General features: G+C 36.0%; 1 protein-coding gene across 1 annotated transcript in view; it reads right to left on the bottom strand.

Annotated features, from left to right (window-relative positions):
• Positions 1–6077: 6077 nt before the first annotated feature.
• LOC134852995 (BCAS3 microtubule associated cell migration factor-like) overlaps positions 6078–12747 on the bottom strand; it is a gene marked incomplete at its 3' end in the record, with an annotated part of 307656 nt that continues 300986 nt past the window's right edge. The window contains 11 exon segments of the mRNA XM_063868902.1: positions 6078–6174; positions 6521–6661; positions 7027–7193; positions 7776–7965; positions 8528–8776; positions 9312–9398; positions 9481–9548; positions 9633–9709; positions 9780–9887; positions 10041–10351; positions 10432–10566. Of these exon segments, the coding sequence (XP_063724972.1) occupies positions 6078–6174; positions 6521–6661; positions 7027–7193; positions 7776–7965; positions 8528–8776; positions 9312–9398; positions 9481–9548; positions 9633–9709; positions 9780–9887; positions 10041–10351; positions 10432–10521 (1585 nt within the window).

Consider the following 12747-nt stretch of genomic DNA (forward strand, 5'->3'; position numbering starts at 1 on the left):
TTGAGAACTTACCAGGCACATCTTGAATGACAAATTAATTCGTTACTCAAAGCTCTTTCATCATTATGCAGAAGATATTTATCATGCAAACGCCGGATAGCGAAAACATATCGCTGAGCTTTATCACACAGAGCGATGCCATGCTTCGCATCACAATCGCTACAATGCACTTCGAAGCTAGCGAATTGAAAATGAGACGGAACTAACTAGGTAAAAAATTAGAAAAAAGTCAAAATTGACATTTGGCCAGTTGAACGTATACTACATAATATCAAAATCTGGAAAACTGCCTGCGACCCTAGAATCCGGATTTTTTAAAAGAAAAATTAATTTCAGCACTAAATAAGCTTCTAGTTTTTACCGATCGGCCATTTACTCAAAAACAACATATTAAAAAAAAATATTGTAATTAAACAAATTTTGAGCCATACGTTTTTTTAAAACATTTTACACCACAACCGACCCGAATTGTTAACGGAAATAATCAATATTTGCCCTTCATGCGACACAAACTAAGTAGACCAAGCAGGTAAAAAATAATCGGCCACCATATAGGCCGAATAAAGCTTTTAAGCGAAAAAAAAAACAAAGAAAAATATTCAAAGTCAGCTTATCTAAATTTGCAGAGTTTCGTAGAAAATGAACAACGCTTACAACTACAATAAAATTAATCGTTTAAGAAATCCTTGATGTCGCAACTAAGCCGACACACATTAGCAGACAAACGAGAGTACAAAACTCAATTTTAATGGAAAGAAATTCCACTTCAAACATACTGAAAAAAAAATCAGCAAACAGGCGGTTGGAAAAGAGTCAATGAACGCAAGGAAACAGAAAAAAAACTGACTTGATTACATCGATAAAATCTCAACATTAGAATTTTTAAGAAAATAGATGCCCCCAAACCTCTTTGAATTTCTTGATTGATAAAATTCAAACAATTAAATGATTGAAAAAATTTATGATTGACTCAAACAATTTATGATTGATAAAATTAACTCAATTTGAGAAAACTGGATCAATCTGGTTAAAGTTTCTATTTCGCAGGAAATATGATAAGTAAATTCTACTTTCGAAACTAGAAGTCAATCACGTTTGTCGTGACCTTTACACTTTCGCTGTTCGATAAGCGAGTTACCCTTCCTTTTAACCTAGAAAGTAAAAACCACTTTCGTTTTTTTCCACGTCAATTTCACGTTCGTATTTGGAGAGCCCAATTTGTCTACCTATTAGCAAATGAACTTGAATTGAACTAAAAATTGCACTTTTAACTAAGTGCATTCATAAATACATAAATAGGTACGAATGCCTATCTGTAGTTATTAGAGCATTTAGAACTTTTCTGAAAAAAAATGATCACGATTAGTCTTGACCGCACCATGTTAAGGGTCACAAACGTGGTGAACACTCTGATATACTTTTCTACTCTTATATGAGTGTTCACCACGTTTGTGACCCTTAACATGGTGCGGTCGAGACTAAAACCCCATACCTTAGTACACCCTGCTTTACCTCTGGACGAAATGAGAAGGAGTTTGGAACTTCTTGAGGTTCAATAACAAAGCAAGTTCAATTCGTCAGAATTTTAGGAAAATTTTGTAAAAGTTCTTGATTCCGTTTACAAGACAATTGCTCCCGCAAAATTAAAACACAGATGCGAAGCTGCGCCTCGCAAAAACAAGCAAGAAAACGACAAGAAGCAGCTCAGACCAAAAGTTAAATCAGAAAAGGTAGAAATAAGGCTCGAATTAGTAAAAAAAATTGTCGGATTCGAACCTGACCTCGATATTTGGGGTCATACGTTCTAATAACAGCGCGAATGCTATGCACAAAATGCCATAAAATATAAATAAATTAGTGCTAAGTGCGCATCGATCTTCCGACCAACTGAATAGGAGTCTCACAACCCAGAAAACAGGAGATATGAAATTTCCAAAGCTACAGATTTTTTATGTATTATCTGTTCATGTTAAGTAATATCTGTACAGAGGTGTTTATTTACTGAATGTTGAAGCCGATGACTTCGGCAGCAAAGAACCATATTACAAAGATAAACTAGCGTTAAACGCACCTCCGATGCTTCGAATTTTTTAGACAGTTCATGAAAAACCGCATATATTGGAAACAACATCTGCAAACTTTTAGTGTACTCTTACTGCACCCAATTACAGGGTTGGTAATTTCAAACTTTTTAATTTTTTAAATCCCATTTTGAAAAACCATAAAAGCGTCATCTCGAAAACTTAATGGTTCTCTGAAGAAATTTGGAGGTCAGAGTGCAACCACTGAATAAATTTTCACTAAAACATGAAATGAAAACCCGATTTACAAGAAATTCTTTCTAGAAATTTGCAAGCCGAAAAACCGCCAATAAGGGAAATTAAAATGAACTCAAGGAAATCAAAAAAAGCAAATTTTTATGGACATTTATCAACTTTCGAAAAACGGGAGACAATCAATCACGCTCAAGCTCTTCAAATGTCAAGCATATTTTTTGACACTTTTTTCATAACACTAACCCAGTTAGATTAAACTGGGCCAATAAGTCTTAACTTCTGCAAACAAAAAAAACTAGAAGACAAACACTTGAAAAAAAAACGCTTTAAAATGGAAGAAAAATCTCACATTTGATCTGCAGCCTAGAGATAATGAGTCTCACGCACTAACCACTCAGCCACGGACGATAATTAATCACAAACACTAGCCAAAAACCAAGCAGAGAACATATGCTATGAAATTTCCAAAGCTACAGATCGTGATTACAGCAAAGTGCCACCAAATAAGTAAACACTGTCAATGAACATTTTCATTTGCGAGTTAGGTTAGAAAAATTGAAGGTTCGTACTAATACAATAATACAGTAAGGAAAACAATCAAGTCAGTTGACAAAATTATCAGAAATGGCAAACTTATTCATTTGACTTGGAGATACAACAAACTTACACACAAAAATATCAATTTTAGTGGGAAAAACTTTGTACAGCGATCAGGTCCCTCTATGGTCAGCTAGTTGAAATTATATTTTACAATTTCAAGTAGAAAGCATAAATTTTCACCAAACCATGAAATGAAAAACCGATGTACAAGAAATTCTTTCTAGAAATTTGCAAGCCGAAAAACCGCCTCGTGCCATTTTTGTTTTTTCTTTATATAGTTTTGATTGAAATGAAAAATTATAATTCGGAATTTTAAAGAAACAAATAGATGCCCTTAAAACTCTTTGAAATTCTGAAACAAATTGTGATTGCCAGTTTTTCGATAAAATGAACCCAATTTGAAAAAACTGGATCAATAAGTTATAGTTTTATTTCGCTGGGGAATCTGGAAAAAGATTTCACTTTCGATACTTGAAGTCGATCGTCTTTCGTGACCTTTACAATTTTGCTATTCGATAGTGGAGTTTGCCTTCCTTTGAACAAAGGAAATGAACTGAACTTTTAAAAAAACGCAAAAAGAGTCTCAATCATTGCTGCTTGGGTCATATCACATTACGGTGGAAACCAGACAACAGAGATCTTGACAAAGCTTGATAGGGTGTATAGCTCATGCAATTTGAATTGGATTTGATGACACACAATCTCAAACAAAAAAATGGACGAAGTCGAAGTTGCACTTCTAAAACACAAAAAAAACGTGCCCAACACACATGAGGGAAATTAAAATGAACTCAAGGAAATCAAAAAAAGCAAATTTTTATGGACATTTATCAACTTTCGAAAAACGGGAGACAATCAATCACGCTCAAGCTCTTCAAATGTCAAGCATATTTTTTGACACTTTTTTCATAACACTAACCCAGTTAGATTAAACTGGGCCAATAAGTCTTAACTTCTGCAAACAAAAAAAACTAGAAGACATAAACACTTGAAAAAAAAACGCTTTAAAATGGAAGAAAAATCTCACATTTGATCTGCAGCCTAGAGATATTGAGTCTCACGCACTAACCACTCAGCCACGGACAATAATTAATCACAAACACTAGCCACAAACCAAGCAGAGAACATATGCTATAAAATTTCCAAAGCTACAGATCGTGATTACGACAAAGTGCCACCAAATAAGTAAACACTTTTAATGAACATTTTCATTTGCGAGTTAGGTTAGAAAAATTGAAGGTTCCTACTAATACAATAATACAGTAAGGAAAACAATCAAGTCAGTTGACAAAATTATCAGAAATGGCAAACTTATTGATTTGACTTGGAGATACAACAAACTTACACACAAAAATATCAATTTTAGTGGGAAAAACTTTGTACAGCGATCAGGTCCCTCTATGGTCAGCTAGTTGAAATTATATTTTACAATTTCAAGTAGAAAGCATAAATTTTCACCAAATCATGAAATGAAAAACCGATGTACAAGAAATTCTTTCTAGAAATTTGCAAGCCGAAAAACCGCCTCGTGCCATTTTTGTTTTTTCTTTATATAGTTTTGATTGAAATGAAAAATTATAATTCGGAATTTTAAAGAAACAAATAGATGCCCTTAAAGCTCTTTGAAATTCTGAAACAAATTGTGATTGCCAGTTTTTCGATAAAATGAACCCAATTTGAAAAAACTGGATCAATAAGTTATAGTTTTATTTCGCTGGGGAATCTGGAAAAAGATTTCACTTTCGATACTTGAAGTCGATCGTCTTTCGTGACCTTTACAATTTTGCTATTCGATAGTGGAGTTTGCCTTCCTTTGAACAAAGGAAATGAACTGAACTTTTAAAAAAACGCAAAAAGAGTCTCAATCATTGCTGCTTGGGTCATATCACATTACGGTGGAAACCAGACAACAGAGATCTTGACAAAGCTTGATAGGGTGTATAGCTCATAAAATTTGAATGGGATTTGATGGTACACGATCGCAAACAAAAAAATGGACGAAGTCTAAGTTGCACTTCAAAAACACAAAAAAAATCGTGCCCAACACACATGAGGGAAATTAAAATGAACTCAAGGAAATCAAAAAAAGCTAATTTTTATGGACATTTATCAACTTTCGAAAATCGGGAGACAATCAATCACGCTCAAGCTCTTCAAATTTCAAGCATATTTTTTGACACTTTTTTCATAACACTAACCCAGTTAGATTAAATTGGGCCAATAAGTCTTAACTTCTGCAAACAAAAAAACTAGAAGACATAAACACTTGAAAAATAACCGCTTTAAAATGGAAGAAAAAAATTCGGAACAAAAATTCGAAAACTTGGCTGAAAAAATGCAAAAAAAATCAAATGTGAAAAGAAAGACAAAAAAGCCTTGAATTATTGAAAAGCTGGAAGCGACTCGTCGAACCAGAGACAACGAGAATCATGTCCTCGTACCTGCATCATGGTCGCTTGAAATAATCCAAACCGTAGAACTTAATAAACCGATAGTATAGATGCTAATAATTTGCCATTGTTAGGCAGCAAAAATGCCACCAAATGGGCACTTTTATTCGCGATTTGAACTGGAAACAATGGATTTGTAATATAACACTAGACTCGCAGGCGCGATGGTGTAAGTAGACAGAGACCAAGTGCATTTTTGCAAATAAACATGGAGGCGAAGCTGTGCTTCGCAAACACTAGCGATAACACGACAAAAATCAGCTCTATAAATGAGGCTCAAATTAGTAAAAACTCGGCTACATCTCACATTTGATCTGCAGCCTAGAGATAATGAGTCTCACGCACTAACCACTCAGCCACGGACGATAATTAATCACAAACACTAGCCAAAAACCAAGCAGAGAACATATGCTATGAAATTTCCAAAGCTACAGATCGTGATTACAGCAAAGTGCCACCAAATAAGTAAACACTGTCAATGAACATTTTCATTTGCGAGTTAGGTTAGAAAAATTGAAGGTTCGTACTAATACACTAATACAGTAATGAAAAGAATCAAGTCAGTTGACAAAATTACCAGAAATGGCAAACTTATTCATTTGACTTGGAGATACAACATACTTATTACAACACACAAAAATATCGATTATAGCGGGGAAAACTTTGTACAGCGATCAGGTCCCTCAATGCTCAGCTAGTTGAAATTATATTTTACAATTTCAAGTAGAAAGCATAAAAATAAACAACTCACTTGGACTGGATGACAAATGGGCCATAGTCTGTTGGGCCACACTAATCATGGCCGGCCTCACATCGTCTAGTCCAGCACTGCAATAGAACTTGTCCTCCTGTGAACGGAAACACCAATAAACAACATTCACAATGAACAAATCTAGATCAAAGTCATAATTTTTCAAGATTTTTAATTGACTTAAGCCGCACTCAGCATACAAACAATTCCAAAAACTTTATCACATGAACAATATTTATTTAGACATTCTATCATTAATTCAATACGATCTCGCACCGCATAAAAGCAAGCATTTTATCGTAGTTTTGCTTTTAGTTAATTTAATTTTTTTAATTTTCCAGTGTTGCCACGCTGCGTAATCAAGTTAGGCATCAATCAAAAACGTATTTACTGAATAGCATAGGGAGAACTATATATTTTTTAATTAATCAAATGAAGATTACCTTGTTGGCCACTTTGGTGTCGCAGTGTGTCCGGGGAGAGGGTTGTCCCCCATAGCAGTTGATGGGGAACAGGTGCACTGTACCCTTACTACTGCATCCACTCACCCACCGCAAATCAGAGGAGAGGGAAATGTGGCTGATCTGAAATGAAAACAACAAAAACATCCTTCTGTAAATATTAAATTGCCGAAGAATACCACTAATTCTTTCGAACTCCCATTAGTGTGAAAATTAGCAAGACAGTAATTTTCCCTATCCTCCCACAATCTTGCTTCGAAAACTACTAGGTACACTGAATAATTGAAGTATGCGCAACTTTTCATGCTTTTAATTGCTGCGCAACTTTTCATGTATTTAATTGCTCTAAATGAATTTTTCGTTATCTTGCTGAAGGCTTTAAAGCAATTCGACATCGAAGTTTTATTTTTGGCCAATTAACAATAACATTAAGTGTTTCAAAAACAGCGAGGATACGAAAGCGAAAATCAACTACTCAATTAACTTACCTTTGCTACAGTTTCTCCCCTTCTCAATGCATACAAATGATGCACTGCACATTGCGACGAGGTCCAGGGGTGGGGGTGCATTCTGAACACGTTGAACAACCGTCCCGACTCACCCGCCGTCGCGATGACCCCACGATTCGAAATCTCCATTGCTACTATCGATTCTCCTATAAACAATCATGGTACATTATTTTTAAGATCGAATTTAATTTACCATTTTTGCTGACTGATTCCAAAATAAACGACCAAAAAATGCGCAATTTATCATATCAAACTGTTGCAACACATTGAGATAGACCTATCCTAATTTTAGCTTACCAAAATATTTGAAAATGACTTTGTACATTTACATGATTTTTTTGTTGTACATTTTTGTTGTACATCAGTATTTTTATTGTACATTTACATGAATTTATCTAAGATCTGAAGATGACTGTTTTTTGTGTGAATGCTCTATAGTATGTTTGATAAATATTCTTTCGTCGTTCAAAAAAAGCTGCTAATATTCGGAGAGATCAGCTAATAAATTTAGTAATAAATATAGGTAAATATATTAGTAAACAGGCCAAAAACAACTGAATCTAGTGAGAATTTATTTTTCGAAAAAAATCAAACCAAACAACAGCATCCAAAAAATTGTAAACAGCTAGGGTAATCAAGGAGTCATCTGTCAGTTTTAAAAGGAATATACATTCTATAATATCAGCCGGAAAAAACAATACCTTGTTAAATTTGTCAGTTTTTCTCACCTGTATACGCCGGGAAATGGGCCAATACTTCTTCCATCCCAGAGGGTCCAAACTCATTGTTGGTTCCAACCACAACATGTTTGCACTTCTTAGAGGGTTTCGGCACTCGACTCAAATCGACTACTGTCACGACTCCAGGGATACATGCGACACCTCCACAAGAGACTCCGCCGTTACGTGGCGTTGAAACCTGAAAGCTTTTGATCTTAGAGATACTTGGACTGGATGGCAAGTGAGCCATGGCAGAAAGACGTTTACCATAATTCAAATTCACTTCAGAGTTGGAACTAATTCTCAATCAGTTTGCGAAAAAAATTATTCGAGGAGAAACCCTCGGAACATTTTTGAGCATCGAGAAAAAAGTAAAAACACGATGATGATGCGATACGTTGCAAATACACTCGATTTTAACCCACTAACAAATACTAGCCGTTTAAGGAAATGCCACAAAAATTTATTGGATGTAAAGTTACTACAATAGGATATCTCGTCTGCTAAAAAAAGTTTTTTTTTGAGAATCAGATGCTTACATTTATTCATCAACTTTCAAGTGTCATGCTCATCGAATTTATTGCATCTATACAGCTTCTTTCATATTATAGACCCAACCCTCGAAAAATTAGAGACTACCCCCACCCATTATTGTAGCACCCCGTTGCAGGGGTCACTTAAATCTATTACTTGCCATTTTTGGATATTGTAATGGGAAACAGCCTTACCCAACTTTTCAGAAAAAAAAACATCGAACAAACCTCTCCTCCATTTGTGTTGATATTCTTCAGTCCCGAACTTGACCTCTGACCGGACAGAGAGAACGAAGAAGAGTGAGATAATAGTGGGCTAGAACTGGCACTGGAAAGAGGCGATGAGTACTCTGAGTTGTCGGATGGACTTCCATGACTGGATGTTCCGTTGAGGTGGTTGGAGCCATTGGTGTTGTTGGCAGTTGGCTTAGCTCCAGATGTGTACTGGGATAAGAGGTTCAGACCGGCATTTAAACCCTGTAAAATGTTATAACTTAACAACATTTAAACATTCATGAAAAAACATGGCTCTAGGGACAAAAGTACGAAGTGTTTTAACAAGAATTTTTCCACACCAAGTTTCTATAAATAAAACAGCCAACAGACAGTTGGAAAAGAGTTAGTGAACGCAAAAAGAGAAAAAAAGACTGAAGTTTTTTAAATCCACTTTCGAAACTAGAAGTCGATCAAATTTTTGTGACCTTCACACTTTCGCTGTTTGATACCAAAAAAATCAAAAGTCAAACCGCAAAAAGATAACTTGAGCCTGAACAAATTTTAGGACTATTCCCGAAAAGAAACGAACAAAAAAATCGCCGCAACCTATATAACAGTCTGAACTACGTTCATCGACTCTTGAAAAGCTTCAAAAGTTTGAAACTGAAAAAAATTTGTCAAAAATATGATCCTGTAGAATGTTCAACGACTTCGACAATTGCCAAAACCATTAAACAGTTAACTATTTTTAACTGCAATTTTCTGATGGCGTTTAATGAAAACGGAATCGGCTTACATATGAGGCACTTTTGACGATGGTAGCTGCGTACGACTCTCTCCCATCATTACTCACGCCTCCACCCGATTGTAATCTAGGCACCAACTGAAACAAAGATGAAGCTTCAATTTTGAACAAATCAGAACCGCGCATGAAATTTCATTGTTTCATATTTGTAGGTTCTTACAAATCGGTCACAGTAAGCTAGCCACGTAGAGGTCAAACTGACGCAGTTCGATATTGAAGGAAAGCAGGCTGAAACAATATTGACAAAGTGAAGTTGCTGTAGTTCAAATAGCCTAAATCTTGAAGCCCTAAAAGCAATTTGAATTAACTTACAAGTAACAGAAAATTTATGTTGAAGAGTTGCGTTGTCAAACACTGCTAACCGATCGTAAAACGTCGCAACAATTACTCTGAAAAACACCATTTGGTCTTCTCAATTTCTTTTCTAAGATGATAAAAAATATGGGGTAAAGAACCTACTCGTTTGTTGCTACCACATCTTGTATTGAGCTGGTGAAGCTCAAGGAATGTATGTGTTCGCCTGAGAGGAAGGATATGTAGATAAGGGTTTTGAAGGACTGCTTCACTCTAAACAGAAAGAAACACGGTTAAAAATGTGTGTAACTTTTAGATCGATTTTGATCTTAATCATTTCAAAACGTCTCTTCATTCCCTATACAATCTAGATCCCGATCAACTAAATGACCAGAAATTCAAAACCATCATGACAAATCGACGTACCCATTTTGTGAAGCGGTATATGCGGCTATCGGCCTTTTTGAAGCAAACTTATCGTATTTTGCCGTAATTTCTGAAGGCGGGGGAATCTTTCTGAACACGGATGATGCCCCACATCTGATCGATAATTGCTCAGTTGCATCCCCGTGTTCGGACACTTTCCAAATTTGAATACCAGTAGAATACCCGATGACTATTGAGAACAGTACATCCTCGGCATCATTGAGAACTACATGTGCCCATAGGACAGTCTCGTGTAAATCTGAAGATTGTTGATTATTCAGTCGGTTACTCGCTTTTGAATTACGGTTGCCCTGAAACAAGAACAAGTTCCAAAGTTGTAGTCAGTACAAATTAGAGATATTGTAGTCAAGATTGCCGATGAATAAATCACCTGTGGAAATAAGTCAGAAAAAATAGAAGTCACTGAATCAACGTAGGTTTTCTCACTAACTGCAGCACCTTTAACGACAACTCCGGGCATTGAAATGAGAAAAATTGAAAGTTAGAATGTCGGAAACAGTGTGATCTGAAAAACATTTACTCCTAGCAAGAATTGCTTCTAGCAAGATCATTGAGGTCAAATATAATCATAAAACACAGATGCAAAGCAGAGCTTCGCACAACTTGCGATGCAACACAATCATTAAAAAAAGCATGTCGAAAAAAATGAAAAATGTAGAAACGACTAGGTGAACCCTTTCGTATGTTGTTCTTGAAGTGAATTTTCAGAAACAAATCCGATGAGACTGCTCCCAGTTCGCATCTTCTTAGAATATCTTCCATGCATCCCTAGTTTCGCCAATCAGAAATCAGCATCCATGTGCACGGGTTTGCCTAGTTGAATTTCGCCATTTGGTAGTACCACATGAAGTTCTCGATGAAGGAATAAATGGACCAAGCTAAGGCTGAAGGGTTACATAGCAGCATTTAGACAACCGCGTATTCAGACTCGTCAGTATTTGGACAAATACTGTTTCAACCAATCATAATCGAGACAAAGAAGAAATTAATAAATAATTAATATTTATTTTGGATTATTTATGTCTTTTCTCGATTCTGGTTTTTTTTTTCAGAAGGCCAAAAGTATCATAGTAACCGAGGTTACAGTCAGGAGTCCCTTCATCACGTATTCCAGTCAAAATCCTTGGAATTTTCTAGATACGGAAGTGATGTCTTTTCTCGATTCTGATTTTTTTTTTTAGTTTTTTTTATTTGTAATCAGAAGGTCAAAAGTATCATAGTAACCGAGGTTACAGTCAGGAGTCCCTTCATCTTGTATTCCAGTCAAAATCCGTGGAATATTCTAGATATAGAAGTGATAATGATAAAAGAAGATGACAAGTGTTTAAGTCCTTTTCAATTAATGTAACATTCGCCCGGAAGATACATATCGACGGATAACAAAACTAAGTCTTAAGACGACTGGCTAGCGTCTAAACAGAGCTTTGCATGTTTTTCACCGTCTCTACCAAGCCAGTACTTTTCGGTGGTCTTTCTTACATCGGGTCGACAAAAACGTTACTGCTCTCCGGCTTCGACCAGAACGCTCAAATTAACTGAATTACATGCAAAAATAGTGAGCTCATGGCTGGGTCTCTGTATCCCCAGACCACGAGGTCACTCCTAAAAACAGGGCTACTACTTATCATATTACTATTGTTTTTGTTCAGTAGATAAAAATCATCATCTCCATCGAAGATGGATCAACCCTTTCCCCCAACTCCTAGCTTCTCATCCTTATCAAAATGAATCCAGTTGTTAATTAAATTCAATTCAGGACATGACAAGAAGCTAAAAGTTTATATAAAAGGCTAAAAGTTCCAGTCCCGAAACCCTTCCGGATTCTTGAATCCAGTGAATCAAGCTCCTTAAGTTCAATTTCACACCAATCCTGAAGGCTGTTTCTCACCCTTCACCGTTGTTGGCAACGGCCTTGCAACTATTGTAGCAGCACAATAGTTGCAACTTGGAACGTTCTCTGTTATTGTAGTTCGTTGTCGTTTTTCTTTAATCTCGATTTTCGTTCTGTTCGCAATCACAGATAAAGTTGTTCTGTTTTTCACTCGCTTTTTGTTAAAATGGCCGTTTCAGCATTTCTCAGAAATGTGACGTCATCATTCGAATTTTTGAAAATTTAAAATACTAGAATATTCTAGCCCTCACCGTTTGGCGAAACGTTCCAACAACGTCGCTAATCCTTCAAAATCATCAACTCGGAAGGCCTACTGCTCAAAATTCGAATCCTGCATAAATTGCATTTTGGCCATTCTGGTCGAATGTCACATACTCCCCGGACAGTCCGGTCAATGTCCTCATTGAATCGCGCAATGTTCTAAATGGTTACAGTGTCATCGAACAGAATTTACAAAATGCACGAAATTACTTTTACCTACGTCACATCGACTGACTGCAGAATATAAATGGCATCATACTACATCACTATAGCCTTCAAATTCTTTCATTAATCTGCACATTGAGGATATGACTTAAGATAAAACATATTTTCTGACTTCCAGTTGTGCCATTCTGCCAGATGACACAGCATAACCTTCCCGCGACAGAAATAAAAGTGACTAAAGGCCTTATGAACAGAAAAGTGTTGCGACGGAGGGTCAGAATGTTCTAGAATTTTTATTTTTAAAATTTCGATCGGAAGAAGAACATTTCTGAGAAATAGAAAAAAGACGGCCATTTTGAATAAAAAAGA

The sequence above is a fragment of the Symsagittifera roscoffensis genome, chromosome 8 (assembly GCF_963678635.1).
Source record: "Symsagittifera roscoffensis chromosome 8, txSymRosc1.1, whole genome shotgun sequence".
NCBI lineage: Eukaryota > Metazoa > Xenacoelomorpha > Acoela > Convolutidae > Symsagittifera > Symsagittifera roscoffensis.